At 48.1% G+C, this 16,009-nt stretch overlaps 2 protein-coding genes across 5 annotated transcripts in view; both read right to left on the bottom strand.

Moving 5' to 3' along the window:
- LOC124233737 (transmembrane protein 229B) overlaps positions 1-15,301 on the bottom strand; it is a 35,045-nt gene extending 19,744 nt beyond the window's left edge. Inside the window, exon 1 of one of the 4 annotated variants that reach the window (XM_046650888.1) lies at positions 15,187-15,301. The gene's annotated coding sequence lies outside the window, so the exon portion shown is untranslated. Of the gene's footprint in view, positions 1-8,812; positions 8,870-14,844; positions 15,066-15,186 lie in introns of those variants that run through there. The other 3 variants (XM_046650891.1, XM_046650887.1, XM_046650890.1) reach the window with 3 other exon arrangements.
- On the bottom strand, positions 8,838-15,536 carry LOC124233726 (translation initiation factor IF-2-like). Its single transcript, XM_046650857.1, has 3 exons — positions 15,503-15,536; positions 14,633-15,446; positions 8,838-8,892 (listed from the first exon to the last, which is right to left on the bottom strand). The coding sequence occupies exons 1-3, from the start codon at positions 15,534-15,536 to the stop codon at positions 8,838-8,840; spliced, it is 903 nt and encodes a 300-aa protein (XP_046506813.1).
- Between the last annotated feature and the right edge of the window lie 473 nt (positions 15,537-16,009).

Genomic DNA, 16,009 nt, shown 5'->3' with positions numbered 1-16,009 from the left:
TTGAATGCCTCAAACTTAACATCACACATAGGGGGCAGATGGGTATCAGTGCCTCTGGATGTAATACATCGAAAAGGTTGCAACATCACTCATGTATATTCCAGCTAGGAATATGTAACCAGAGTCAAAACATGAGGGAACATCAGATAAGTCCAATGGGAAGAACATTCTATTTTTCTAAAAGGGGGAAAAGGAGGCTATAATCTTGAAAAATGTCAATGTCATAAACAACAGAAAGGCTGAGGAACTGTTCTGACGAAAGGAGGCTAAAGAGACATGACAACTAGACTGAATCCTGTCCTGGACAGGAAAAAATGCTATAAAGGACATTACTGGGTCAATTGACAAAACTGGAATACAACCAGCAGATTAGATAAAGTATCGTATCAATGTTCAATTTACTGAAGGTTATATAAAACAATATCCTTGTTCTTAGGAAATCCCCACCGAAATATTTAGAGATAAAGGCCATGGTGTAGGGAACTTACTCATAAACAGTTCAGGAAAAAACTGAGAGAGAGAGAACATAAATGATAAAGCAAATGAAGCAAAATGTTAAAAATAGAGAATCTGGATAAAGAGTATAGGGGTGTTTTGTGATTCTGGTAACTTTTCTGTAAGTTTGAAATTACTTCCAAATAAAAAGTTGGGAGGAAAGAAAACAACAAAGGGGCCCCTTTCATTAGTCGGGGAATGAGGTAGGGGTGGAGCAGATATGGAGGTCAATCCGGGTGGGACATCGGTCGTCACATGTCTGCACTGGGCACAAAAATTCCAGCTCTGACAAATGTCCCTCATGGACACAGTTCCTCTCCCAATTTGGCCCTTCTCTTTTCTTACTCCTCCATCGATTTACTCCTTCCCCTCCCCCAGATCAGCAATCTTCTAGGAGGCCTCCATATTAATACCAGAGAGACAGGATTATTAACCTTTTGGGTCTATTCTTAAAGGTAATTAATATTTTCTGGAGATGTTTTGACACCTGTTTTGTCCTCAAGCCCATAATAATGAGTCAGATTGTATTTGTTAAGCCACTGCCTTCTGGGTGTAACATGGTATTTCATTTCCCCAGAAAGATTTGTAGCTAGTCTTACTCATACTGCCTGACTTTAGGCCTTCTGAGATCTCAGGCAGGCTTTCTAGGGTAGGTGCCCCCTTTCCCACACCCCACCACCGTCGCCACCACCTAATTCCAAAGTAATCCCTCGCCTACATGCACACACACCCCCAGGCACAGCCTCCCTCCCCGGGTTCACTGTCTGTCACGGCTGGATGTGGTCACTTTAAATACCTCACAGCCGGACAGGTGATAGTCTCTTTAAGCAGCCTCATTGTGGGGTAAAGAGAATTGAGCAAACCATCATATTATACAAACTCATTTATTTATTAATTCAGAAATCCTTATATGCATCTTTTACGTGCAGACTATGCATCGCTAGGTAGGCTGGAGTATGAATGCTGGAGCAAAACAGTGGGGCTGGTTGTTTTTAAAACATTGGAAATAGAAAATCTTGGAGATTCTACTGTAACATCAAATACCAGACAGTTACTACTAATAATAATTTACATTCTGACAATGCTTTTTACTTCAGTGAGCCCTTTCAAGTTCATCTCATTATACATGCATTCACTCACATGTTCATTAAACAATTCCTCAGGGTCTATGTTGTGACGCGAGGACACACAAAGACCACAGAGGCAAAGACCCAAGCCCGGCTCACAGGAGGCTGACATTCTCAGTGGTCCTGGACTGCCCAGTTGGTCTGCGAGACACTTGCTTACGGTACTGCCCACAATGGAGCGCCAAAAGAAATTATTTTAAGGAAGAGAAAATGAGAAAGAATCAAAAAGAAGATATTGTGGCTTCAGCACACAAATTTTGTTCTTTCTGAAACCACGGTTTTCTCTTATAACTTAGCATTACATTAATTTATTTTTACTTACTTATGGGACCTTAAACAGGTCCCTGCTGAGGGTCTCTAAAGGTTTAATCCAGCCCAAACAGTAAGTTGGGTTGCAATCCTAGATGCCGATAAGGGTCAAGTAGGCAACTCAAATTAGCGAAGACTCGAAACCTATTAAGAAAGCAGGACAGACAGCACTGGGTGAGGGATTTATTGGGAATGAGGGGGAGAGAGGGGGGAGTCGAGGACGACACTCAGTCTTCTGACTTGGGTAATGGCCGTGTCATTCCCTGAGAGAAGATACAGGAACAGGCATGCTCAGTGACCCAGGATGAGCTACATGTCAGATGCTCTAAGTATGAGATGCCCGTGGGACTCTAGGCTGGAGGCAGGTCTGAGACCCCAGCTGGAGGGAGCAGCGCAGAGGAGGAGCATGCTGGGGAGAAGGTGGGAGGGGCGAGGCGCTGTGAACGGGGCCTGAGGAAGGACCAGGGTTCAGGGAATTGGGGGCAGAAGGCTTTGGGGGCTGTGGTCAACTGCAGAGACAAGTCAGACAGGGACTGAAGAGACTTAGCAGCACAGAGGTCACTGGGGGCCATTTGTGAAGGAGGAGTGACTGCAAAGGGAGGTGACTGAGACAGTGTGTACGGATAACTCTTGTGAGAAATTTGTTTGTGAAGGAAGAGAGAGAAAAGCTGCTGGAGAAGTAGAGATGAGGGGGGTGTCCTTCCTCCCTCCCTATCTCTCTTCTTTCTTTCCCACATAAGAGAGACCTAAGGATGTTTAAAGGCTAAGAAAAAACCACAGTGAGGGAGAGCTGATGGATGGGATATACGATGTGGGGCACACTCGGATGCTCTGGCCTGTCCTGAAGTCATGGAGGAGAGCACAGTGAGCCACAATCCCATAGACCAGCAGGACGAGTGTGTCATTACAACCCCCTTACAGACAGGAGACGCAGGCATCTGGAGTTAAGGTCACACAAATATGGAGGTACGATAGCGCAGACCTAGAACACAGGTCTCCCAGTTCCTGGCATTGGTCTTTCTAGACCAGCGGTCTCAACGGGGCCACCCCTGGGAGGAGGGAACCTTCTGTCAGCACCACGGTGGGTGGGGAGTGCTACAGGTACATGGAGGTGGAGACCTAGGAATCCTGGGTGCCCTGCAATTTCCACCATGGCCCGCAAAAGAACTCTCCCACGTGACTTTGCAATGTCCCACTGGACATTCACAGAGGTGAAAAGCCTGTTTATATTTATCTGCGTCTAGAACCAACCTCCTTTTCTGAAACAAACACAGAAGAATTTCGTATGGTTTTAACATATACTAAATTGTCCAGGAACACCATTAGAGTGCACATCACGGGGGATACTATACTTGATATTCTTTAACTTCACCAAGAGTGACTCGCCAACTGGGAAAATCACATCGACCTCAGCAACACGTCTTGTGGTATTCGAGTCACCCATACACACACCTGTATCTTGTGGGTATTTGTAGCTGTTACATTCTCGGTGATTCTATGTACAGGTTCAAGCATCTGACTCCTCCTTCTGTCTTCCATGTAGGTGTGCCCAAGCAATTACATATTCGAATGCATGATATTGTATTATAACTAACTGTTCATTTATTTCTCTTTTATATTACAGTTTAGGCATTATATTGATTTTTAAAAAACTTTCGGAGAGAGGTAAGTCATATTATCCATGAATTTTATTCAGGGTAATTAGGAGGCATTACAAATATATGCTAAATAAAAAGAGGGCACCATTCCAGATCATGTGTCCCTAGAAGCAAGGGAAACTGCAGTGTGGACAGGAATGAAGGAGTGAGCAGAATCAGGTGACTTCAAACCATCAACCCCACAGAGTAAATTCAATGGTCATTACAAATACGGACATGAAGCTCCCGAATGATGAGTGCACGGACAATGTGGTCAATCTATGGAGCTTAAGAAAACTATTCAATTTGGTACCTTTGGGAAATTTCATTTCCATGATTAGTTTAACTTATACTATATCTCGGCACTTTCCAGCATAATGACAATAGGTAGAAGACCACAAGTCATCTGTAGGGACCAGGGAAATAATAAATGGTTCAATGTCTGGAGGCAAAGATGTGTTTAGATGAAGTCAAAGAAATAGGTGCCAGGCTTGTCTGGGGAATATCTTCCTTAATGGATGAGAAGATGAGAAAACAGTATGTAAGAGGATGCTTAAGGATATTTATGGAAAATGCTATATCGTGAGGATCATGGACAGGACTAGGGATAGAGAAATGATCTCAGAGGACCTCCAATAGGTTTAAAAGGCAGGCCAGGATACTTAGGGCTCAGATTCTGAGATGGTTATTTAATGGTGATGGTGGGTGGGGGAGGCGGCCTAAATTCCCCTAGGCACGCCCATCACTGCCAAACAATGACAAAGGGCAAAAAAGCAAAAAAAGATGTGTCCTTCAATCAAGAAGGGGGATACCTAACTGACTCCTGTGTCCTTTCCAGCTTGAGGACACTGGGACCTGGGGAGAAAGGAAGGGAGCAGCCTGCCAGCTTGGAATGCTAAAGGGAGGACCAGAAACAGGTTCTGAGCCTGACTCCTCCACTAACATTTGCAACTCTTATCACCTCTCCTCTCAGTTTCCTCAACAAAGCATGAATAAAACACAATAGAACACTTTAGGTTCCATCACTGTACATTTTTCTATTGTTTTCATGTTTTTCCAAGAGCATTTGTATATTTTAAAAACTTTTTAAACATCCAGTCAGAGTAGCTGTAGGGATTAATAAGCACACTGACTCTCAAATAAGTAGCTGTGTCACGTCCTAGATGGAAGTAGGGAACCAGATTTACATGGGCTCTGAGGAAACATCAGATGTAGGAAGTGCATGCAAGATCCGGTTGACAAATCTCTTTGGGGAGCTGACTCAGTCTAGTGGCCAAGAGGGCCCCACTCGTGTTAACCCGAAACGCACCCAGCAGGTACCTCCCACCGAGGGACATACCAGTGGGAAGAGGAGAAGCCTTCTTGGTTTCGGAGTCATGGGCCGGGACTTGGGTGAGGCAAGAGAGGCATGTGCCTCAGGCAAAAAGTTTACGGAGGTGCCAAAAAAATTTAGTAATCAAGATAAATGGTATCATAATGCAATATTTAAAAAAATCAAATTGGTACACTATGGTGCCAACAAGGCAGGGTCATGGGAGGTTCTGTGATGCTGGGAGAGTCCCACATAACAAAGATCTATCCCACCCCAACGCCAATAGCATCTCTGTGGAGAAATACCACACGGCACCATGGTTTCTTACCCAAAACCCCGGGAAATCAGAATTTTTCAGATCTTTAAAAAGGTAATGTAGAGCACATCCTGTAGATTACATAATCCCCACAGCAGGGTCTGGAGCATACCCCCATTCAGACACATTAACACTTTTGTGGCCAGATTTATGAATAATCACACTCAGAGTAGATAGCTGACCAATGGCCTCATATTAGTCCAGGTCAGGTTTTACCAAAAGCTTTCCATTTTAGAATGTTTTGGATTTTGAAACTAGATAAAGGAGTATGGGTCTTAATAGCATTACATTAAGTTTCCTACAGAAAAAAGGCAGCAGATTAGACCCAAAGCTTTTGTTATAAATTTATGCTGAAAAGAGAATCATAAAGTCCTCACTTTATGGTGATCACCCAGAAGAAGGCGATTTCTACAAGTCAGTGAAGCCCAGAGCAGATTTACAGCAGCATTTCCCACCAGCCAACAGACTAATATTTTTAAACACCTTCTGTGTGTAAAATCTTGTGCAGTATCCTGGGATGGACTAAGACATACAAGACAGAGTTTCAGTCCTCAAGAGCTTAAAAGTTAGCGGGGACAAGAAGGTAAACATCAACCATAGAACACTGAAAAATGAAGGAGGCTAACCCACACCCACACTTTTAAAATTATGAAACCAAAGTTCAGAGAGGTTGAAGGCCTTGTATAACTTAGCAAAAGTTGTTTAGTGGCATGGAGAGATCAGGACGCGGGTCTGCTAGCCGCCCTTCACTGCTCTTTGCATAGAAGCACATAATAACTGCCCATTCGGTGATGAAATTACAAGAGGAGCGAAAGATCCTGAACCAGCATGAAGCGGTTTTGGTCAAATACACCTTTGTGGCAAAGAAGGGCTCTGACGTTTAAAAGGACTGCAACTTGCGGAGGCAGCACAGCAGATGAGGGCCCTCTGGCCAGGGAAATAATGAGGCACCGGAGGGGTTGGGCTCGGCAGTTTAGCGGGGCAGGTGGATTAGGCTCCAGTAAAGGGCACAGGAGTTTTTGGAAAGGCAGGTAAAGGCATTGCATGGAGGGCTTGAATGCCAGAGTGAAGACTTTACTGTTAGGGCCTAAGGCAACATTCCCCAAGCATTTGCATTCTGCCCACATGACTTGTCACGGCTGCCCACCACCCTTGTAGGAAGAGACAGAGCGTAGTGGTTGAAAAGAGCACACTCTGGGGTCAGATTCTTTCCTTTTGAATCCATGCTCTGATGCCAACTGTGTGACCTTGGACAAGCTGCTCAAGCTCTCTTGGCTTCAGTTTATTCATTTGTAAAATAGAGATAATGCAAGGACCTCTCTCATGAGGATTAAACAAAAGAGAGTACCTGGCATTATAAGTACTCGATAAATGTTAGTTGTTGTTAACCTTTTTATTTAAGTTAAACTTTTAGTCAAATACATAGTATAGCCTTCTCCTAAGCAATAATATTCATGAAATTGTTAAGTCTCTTGTGACAGTTATGGTTTTGGTGACACACATATAATAAGAGGTTAAATCAAAAGTCTTAACTAAGGCACTGAGTACAGCAGGTCTGACGCTCCCAAGCTGGTGAGATGGCCTTCCACAGGACCACTCAGGAAACTTGATGTCTGACCCTGGGAGGACTGGGTGGACCAGCATCTGACCACCTGAGATGCCCAAAGCATGAGACACAGTCTGGCCATCTGCTATCAGGGGAGCCAAGAGAGATGGCAGAGCTGGGGGCTCAGCTTGCATTCCTAAATTCATCCTCCAAAGGATGTGTGATTGTCTCCTTGTGCTAACGTGGGCCACATGTGAGAAAGGCTGGCATGAGATCAGAGCAGATCTTGTCCAAGAAAGCCACTTGGACAGACTGAAGGAGCTTGGCTGAAAGAGGCTGGAAGTGAATAGCTGGATTTTAGAGGATAATTTGCTCTTTTCAAGACAATTGGAAGTGAATGATCCCAGCAATAGGTGGGAGAGGAATCTCTGAGAAACCATGAACATGGCCACAAGAGAGAGAATGGTATTAAATACCTGCCAGGCCCAGGAAGCTGGAAGCCGGCAGACAACAGCACCGGGCAAGTGAGCCCTTCCTGTCCCTCCCAGCCCAGTGGCAAAAGACTGAAGGAATTAAGTACTGAACAGACTACGCTTGTGACTTAAAGTGACCACTGGACCTTCTACTGCCTAAGAATAACCAGAAAAGTTATGGGGCCTGACTTCCCTTTGTCACAGGGCAGGGGAAGAACCAATCCCACTGAAGAAACTGAAGGGACAGTGGGAGACAAAATTAACTCTCTTTAGGAGAACATTCCAATGAGTCATGTTTCTTTACACTCATTAGAAACATAGCTATTAAAATGAAATGTTTGTCCCTGTACCAACTAAAACCATCTCTCTATTCCCCATGGTATGGTAACCACCATTAGAAATAACTGATATAGGACAATAAGGAACCAAGGAAAAAGCAAGCACAGAAAGACTGGTTTGGTGGGTTTAGTGGGAACTCATTTGCTCCTCATCCTTGAAGATGATGAAATGAAAAGAGAAGATTTACCAATGGATGGCAGAATCCAAAGGTCCTTGGACAAATGGTTCTACTCAAAGGGAAATCCAGGACCAGCCTGGTGGCCTAGTGGTTAAATTCAGCGTGCTCCACTTTGGCAGCCTGGGTTCAATTCCTGGGCGTGGACCTACACCTCTCATCTGTCAGTGGCCATGCTGTGGCAGCTGCTCACATACAAAAAGAGGAAGATTGGCAAAGGATGTTAGCTTAGGCAAATCTTCCTCAGCAAAAATAACCCCCCAAAAAACAAAAGAACAACAAAGGGAAATCCAGATGGCCCAATTCCACAAGCAGAAAAGCTGGGCTCCCTGAGTTCCCAGGCTGAGCTTAGGTATGATCCTGCTCTTTCAGGTGCAACTAGGCAGCAGAGAGGAGGCATGTTCTCCTCTCTGTAACACGGAGTCACTTGGAAAGCATCAGCCAAGTCCCCAGGTCCTGGAGCCCTGGGGGGATTCTGGGCTGAACCAGGTCCTGGAGACTGCCAAATCTAAGCGCAGAATGTAAAACATACACCAATGCACAGTTTCGCTGCTGCCTTCACTTGGGGACAGTCAGAGGATGAGGTGAGTGTGAGGTTGAAGTTCTAAGTCAAGATACAAGGATGTTCCCAATGATTTAGGAGATGGTGAGTACAAGGTTGAACAGACACCGCCTCTCTGTAGCCCCGTTTAAACAGTCAAAGGAGGAACGACCTGACCCAGTCCCCCTTCACAAGGAGGAACTTACTCCAGCTCCGACTTTGTCCCTTAGCTTTTTTCTCCTTCAACCCCACCTCTGCTCTCCCAGCTCTGACTTCTTACAATTCCAGATCAGCTGAGTTATTCCCTGGGAAAGGACCAAGTTATCCAGATCCTACTGGATCATCCCACATTATTACTGGAAGAGATGTTAGAGAAGCTCTCTTCCAACATTCTTATTTTAGAGATAAGGAAACTAAAGGACAAAGGACTCATGTCACGTTCCCAGAGTCACTGAGCTGAGATGAGAACCCAAGTACCCTCACCTCTAGCACAATGCTCCATTTTACACCATCACGCTAACTTTCCAAGGGGGTCCACTCACCTCCCCCAGGCCACCACTTGAACATTCATTCTTCTTCCACAAACACCTCAAAGTGGTAGAAAACCTCAGAGTTAACTTGCCTGGAACAAACAAGGATGAAAGAGAGGAGAATCATCTCAATGAAATAGCTGGTCACATTTGAATGGAGTAATCAGTGGCCACAAATACTTTCTCAGAAGAACAGGATAGTCCAATGCTTGCTGTACTTTGCAGAGTGTACCTGGGCCCCAGAGTCATAATCAGGTCTCCACAGCTGGACGATAATGATGGGTAGGGGAAGGCCCAGAAACTAGGTTGGAGGATGAGGACTGGAGTCAAGAATCTGCAAAGATAAGCTACTATGACTAACGGCAGCAGGGTGACAAAAAGAAATAGGCTGCCCAGATAGCCTGTTAAGTGAGAGAAAAATTTTGGCATCAAAATGAAATGGGGTTTATAAGATACATTCCTACGCCAAGCATAAGTCTGTTTCCCTTATAGTAACTCTCAGGCCATCTGGCCTACTTCCCCAATGCAGGATACCGACCTCTCTCTTCTTCCTGAACATTCGTCAGGATGTTGTTTTTCAAATAAGCATTTGGGCTTCCTTCTCCTTTTAACTAGCTGTGTTTAATTAACATCAGCTCTCCTTCTTATAGCTTAACTCACACTACCTCCACTTTACCTTCTCCCCAACATTTATTCCATCATGTGATCCAAGGCTATAGGACACAAAGGAAACATACAGATCTCAGTTCAAATCCTAATTCGAACACTTGCTAGCTGTGTGACATGTACGATCACTTTATCTTTCAGAGCCTCAGTGTTTCCAGCTGTAAAATGGGGATAATTAATAGTAGCTATCTCTGGGCCAGCCCCGTGGCCGAGTGGTTAAGTTGGCATTTCCTACTTTGGCAGCCTGGTGTCCACTGGTTTGGATCCTGGGTATGGACGTTCATATCGCTAATCAAGGCATGCTGTGGCAGCATCCCACATAGCAGAAGTAGAATGACTTACAACTAGGATATACAATTATGTACTGGGGCTTTGGGGAGAAAAAGAAAAAGAGGAAGATTGGCAACAGATATTAGCTCAAGGCCAATCTTCCTCACCAAAAAAAGAGCATATCTTAAAAAAAATAGTAGTTATCTCATTGCTGTGAGAGAAGGATAACATATAGCAAGTGCTTAGCCCAACGCCTGGGATATAGTAAGTATTCAATAAATAGTAGTTGTCATTGTTATTATTGCTATGATCACTGAACCCAGCTGAAGCTCCATTTGTGGAAGTAAGTCTCAGAGGGCTGAAATGGGCTGTCCAAAGTCACACAAGTGAGTCAGGGAGGGATCCCAGATTTCCTGATTCTAGAGGTCTTTGCCAACCATCAGCTCCTACACAAACGACAGCATTGCCCAATGACCTAGAAATCTGGGTATCTGATCTCATCCAAGTATCACAGCTGATGATTTAATAAGCACTCACCATGTGCTAGAAACTGTGCAGGCTATATGAAAGCTTTAAGGAATCTACAGATCAGTGTAGGAAGGTCATCTCCTTATTTACAGCAGGCAAAAACACAATTACCAAACAAAAATCTGGAGCCGCGGCTTGTTTTGCCCAGTGGTGACAATATTTCTTGCCCATATTTATTTTAAGAAGGTAGATGAAAGTAAGACCAATGCCCTGGCTGCCTTATTCTTGGCTTTGGAAAAGCTTTTTTGATTGGGAATGAGAGGGAGGGGGATCCTAGGGACTAGGGACTGAAATAGGGTCTGGCCAAGGACAGCTATGAAAAAGAAGATTGGGGTTGGCAGGGGGCTACAAACAGGTCCCCACCATTCCTCCAAAGAACACAGTTATTGTCTACAAGGTGGGCTTCTTGCTCCAAGGGCTGTCCCTTCACTGACTGTGCAAGCAACGAAACCATGGAGCGCCAAGAAGCACACTTTATCTGGAAGCATGAATCACCCCTCAGAAGTCCAGAAAAGAATCCGCTCTTTGTAGCCCTTCACTCTCCTTCTTGGCGGGCATCCCTAGCTCCTCTGGGCTGGTATCAAGGCCTTACAGAAACTCAGGGTAAGTGATCTTTCTGATGGAAATGGACCATTCCAGAAACTCATGTGATGGGGTGCCTCTTAAAAACTGAAAGGAAACAATGAATGAATGAACCAGCTCGAAGGCATTCGTCATTCAAATCCAGCTGCAGAAGCAGTCATAAATGGCTAACCCAGTGCATTCTGAACACAGAGCTTCTGAAGTAGAGAGGATTGGTGGAAAGTGCACTCTCTGATTAGGCCCCCTTATCGATTCAATCTCCCCACATTAAGTTAGGATTTGATAATGCAAGTCTTATTTTTTTAACTGCCATGCTTCTAGAGGATAGAGCAGCAGGAAGGAACAATGTGAGGACCCAACTCCTGCCCATGTAGACTGCTCTAATTTCAAGAATGCTGTCCCTCCTATGACACCAGCCACAACGGGAGCCAAGACCACAGCAAACTCCCTGTTGGGGAGCCAGCAGAGTAAAGGATGATGGGGAGCCTGATGTTCAGCAACAGGAATTGGCAATGACTTTGGTTACTCCTCAAACTGCCAGACTGGATTGTGACCAACCCCAAAGGAAGAAGCACCAACATCAGGGGAGGGTGGAAAGTTACCTTTCAGAACCATCCTTTGAAGGAGTAGGGGGCCAATATCACTCTGTGACCTCAACTCCACTAAATTTACACATAGGGGAACTAATGTTAAAATGAATGTGGAGGACGGCCTAAGGGCAGAGGAGACCGGGAGTCCACACCTGCAGGATGGATGTGAGCAAAGGTAAGGGAGAAAAAATTTCGTTTTTACCGGGGGATGTGACAGATTACATATTCAGCCTCAGTTCTATCTACGGATGTGAGTTGCAGGGGAAAACCCATTTCCTTTTCCTTGGATCACAGCAGCAGAGAGCATCTCACAGCTCAAAGTCTGAGGCAAATGTACCTCTGTAACCCAACACAGGGGTACCTAAATTCTATTAGCGCATCTTTGTCTTGTAACAAAATAGTATAACCTATGGGTCTCCTCCCACACTAAGTCTAAACATTCTTAAATCCTAGGAAAGGAAAACTTCCCCAACTCAGACATCCACATTCCCCACAGCCAGTGTGCTAACTCTCAAAAGGAGAGTCTCCCTCAAGGGAAACCATAATCCAAAGTGCTGCCTCTTTGCCCTTCTCCAGAAATCAGCTTACACCGTACTTTCCAAATCAAAGCCTCTGATTTCTGGGACGTGGTGGTGGAGTAAGCAGACGACCTGACCAGAAAGGCTGAATTTCTTCCTGTTCAGAACATCAGAAATCCTTCCGACGTTCCCTCCTTAGCCAGGTGTTGCCACAAAGGGAGCTGAGAGTTTGCCAAGTCAGAAATTATCCACACCTTAAAAGGAATGTTCCTGAAATAAAAGAAATAAAATAAAACCCAAACCACTTTGTCTGTAAATTGGAGGCGGGCGGGGGGAGGCGCAGGAGGAGGAAAGGAAAGGGACACAAATTTGAAAACAGCCAGGCTGTGCGAGGGTTAGATTTCCCTTCCCTCAAGGAGAGCCAGATCTGATACGGCCGCTGCTAAGACCAAGCGGCTTCACTTTACTGCCTTCACCCCAGTCTCAACTTCTAACATCAGAGTCCCTAGCATCATCAGAGACCCTCTTCAGAGCTCGGAGGGTGACCGTCACTGAGGCCAGGGCTGGACACCGTCTACCAGGAAGAATCCTTGTAGGAAGGAACTCTAAGACATCCCGAGAGCAGAGGCAGACAGAGGAACACTTGCTGCCTATGTGCTGCAGCAAGTGCCTTTCTGGTTAAAAACTGCACTGTTAAAACCGACACCGAGCATTCCCTATCACAAAAGCTGTAATTTAGTCCTTTCCTGCCAAATGACACCATTCCCTTTAAAAACAATATGTAAATCTGATACAGGTGAAATAAACACAGTATAAAGCTCCCTAACTCATTTAATATCTTTCACTCACGGACCAACGTGCTTAAATCACTTTACAAATGTAAAATTCATGCCTCAGCACTTTAAAAGAGGGAGTTGAGAGAGTATCATTCTCCCTGCTTAGAGTCAGTACATTTGAGGAACAATCCACGGAAAAGCCCCTTCTCTCACCATTGGGGGTGGGGAGATCAGGTCTCCATATCATTATTCTCCGCTCTGAATAAATGGCTTGGGATAAAGCCAGTGGGGGGCTCAGGGATAATCAACCCTGCCATTCAGAGGGGAAAGGTTCCTGGAAGTGGGGCTGTTGGTGCTCTCTCGTCTGGCACCTGCATCTGACTTCAGCCACAAGTTCCAGGGCCACAGACCTACAGCTCAGGGGACTTCAATTTCTCCTGCTGCCCCTCCCGGGTCCTCAAACCTCCCTCACTCCTGTAACTTTAAGTGACCAAAGTCAACATTAAATCAGGTTGTCATTTCCCTCTAAGTACCAGATAAATAAGTTGGTCCAGCCCCTGTTGTCTCCCCAGTTACCCATTGCTGTGCCCAAATACAAAGCCCTGGGGAGGGGGCCAACTCTTAGCTCATCTCACCCTCCACGGCTCTAGAGCGAGGAGGTAACCTGGCAGGCCCACCTCTGGCCCAACCACTTGTATCATTAGCTCATGCACAGGAGCAGGCAGGAGAGTCACCTAGCAGACCAGCGCTTACCCCCCCACAAGTGCCTTCCGTCTCCACAGGCAAGCAGACATAGCTCTGCCTTGCAACCAGGGGAAAAACCCAACTCTCAAATGGCTGTCCTTTCTAAGAGGAAGAGAGGCAAGGGGCAGTCCTCCTACAGGACAGAAGCCAGTAGTCACATGCAAGCTGGCTTGGAGCTGGAGGCACCTCATTCCTGGAGACACAAAGTCGGGGACCTGGGACCTGGAACCTGGCCCATTTGTTTTCTAGAGAGAAAGACACCGTACCACCCTGAGAGCAGGCCATTCAGCCCTCCCCTTGACTCTTCTTCCTGGTTACAGCAAAGACAGAAACCCAGACCTCCTGATGACCCAAGTCTGAAGGCCAGAGTAACAGCTCATTTTTTACTAGGTGCTGAGAACACGAGAGAATTGCTGAGCAGAGCCCCCAAGGTTACACTGGCAGACAGCTCCCCGGGGTCCTCCTCTTCTCCTCCTGGGAGGGCTTGAAGTGGCATCAGAACAACCTCCTGCCACCCTAAGCTCTGTACCTGAGGCAACCAAACATACCCCCAAGGATCCTGGAGAAAGACAGTCCCTGGAAGGAAGGGAAGGGATCAGTTTCTGACCAGGCATAGAAAGAGAGAAAGGAAGATACCTGGGAGAGAGGCCAATGTCTCTCTGCCCTTGCCGTGAACCGAGCTGTAACGGTCCCCATCCCAGCCCTGCCTCTCCCACCAAGCACCGGAGATCAGGGAGGGCAGATGGCGAGCTGGCAGCCAGGGGGCTGGGCTCGGGCCCAGATCCCGGACCCGGGGAGGGGAGGACCTTTAGGTGTGCAGTCCACCAGCCCCTAGGTTTTCCATGCACCCTGGAGAGAAGGCGGAGGGTCATCTTCACGGTTTCCTCTCCTTAGGAAAGTCCTCAACCTCAAACTCAGGAGGGTCCGCGGTTCTCACTCCCAAGCCCGGACTCCCTAGCTTCCACTGACTGGCGCCCCGCTCTGCCCTCCCGAGGGGGTGTCAACCTTCCGCTGCCGGAGATGCCCGGCTGGCCCCTTTCCCTCGCATCTCTCCGAAGCCCCTTTGTTTCAGGCGGGGAAAGTTGCCAACGTGCACCCCTTCCCCAACACGCCCCCCTGTGTGCCCATCCCCCGTAGGGAATCCAAGCCGGGGCGCACCATCTAATCTTCGGCTCGCTCTCGAGCCGGGGCAGCCGCTTTGAAACCGAAAGCAAAGAGGAAGCGGGATCCGGCAGCACCCCCGGCCCGGTCGCCCGGTCTTCCCCACCACCGCACCATCGCCCGCGACCCCGCGCTCGGCGCTGCCCGCCCCGCGCGGCCACCTCTCCGGGTGGCGGAAAGGCCTCTCTGCGGGTATCGGGGGCACCTACCGGTGCGGGCCGGAGCCGCGAGCAGGAGCGGGGCGGGGCAGGGCCGGCCGCCCGCCGGGTGCAGGTGCGGCCAGGAGCGCCGTCTCCCCGGCTTGCTCCCGCTCCTCCTCCGGCGCGGGGACTCAGGGTGCTCTCCTGCGCCGCCTGCTCCCCGCCCCCACGCCCGGCGTCCGGGCTCCCCCCGCGCCGAGTTGCCGGCCGTGCCTCCCCCACACCGCCCGCCCTCCGGCGCCGCGCCTGGGCCCGCATTCGCCCGCTACGGCGGCGAGGGGGCCAGGGGCTGCAGCCGCCGCTGCCCGGCCGATCCGAGCCCCCGGTGGCGGCGGCGGCGGCGGCACTCACCCATAGTACGGATGCGGTGCAAACTGCACATGCTCGCGTCTGACAGGCGCTCTGCCTCCGGCCCGGCTTAACTCCTTGCTCACCTCTCGCGGGCTCACCCGCCGGGTCCGATGCCCCGCCGACCCCGCCGCCTCCTGCCGCCTCCCGCAGCCGGCAGTCGGCCGAGTCCTGGGCGCCTGGGAGCGCGCCCTCGGCCCGGGCCGCGGCGCAGGTGGCTGCAGTGCAGAGCTCCTGGGCCCTCCCGGCCCCCGCCACCCCGCCTGCATTTGAGATGTCTACAAGAGCACGGAGGAGAGGACTGGCCGGGGCCACTCACCTCGCAGCTTGCAGGAGTTGTGGGGACTGCGCATACAACATCTGCCGTGGGTATCTTGCAGGTCCTGGCTACCTGAGGGCCACGCTCCACATGGTGTTGCAGACCCACTGTGTGCCAGCATTATGTTCCGTGCAGTCCATTCATTGAAACAGTCCTGCAAGGTCATTTTTATTATCCCCATTTTCAAAATGGAGAAACTGAGGCCTACGGAAGTTAAGGAATTTGCCTAAGGCAAGGTCTGAACCTCCAAGGCCCACAATTTGGTTTCTACTGCAAAGATTAAACAGAAATTTCCTTTCTGAAGTCAATCTAGATTCTTCTATTGGAAGATGGAAAAGCCTGGAGATTCTAGAACATGGAATATGGGAAATTGGTGACAGAGGGCCCCTGACTTGAGTTAGGCCCCTCAGACAGGTCCTGGGTCCTGCAGAAAGGCCGAGCAGGGAGTGGGAATGTAATCCAGCCCCTACCTCCAGGCCAAGCCTGGGTCCTGGCACTGGGGGCCAC

The sequence above is a fragment of the Equus quagga genome, unplaced genomic scaffold (assembly GCF_021613505.1).
Source record: "Equus quagga isolate Etosha38 unplaced genomic scaffold, UCLA_HA_Equagga_1.0 220_RagTag, whole genome shotgun sequence".
Lineage (NCBI taxonomy): Eukaryota > Metazoa > Chordata > Mammalia > Perissodactyla > Equidae > Equus > Equus quagga.
Note: the sequence above shows the minus strand (reverse complement) of the source record. Positions and strands in the feature narration are given on the sequence as shown.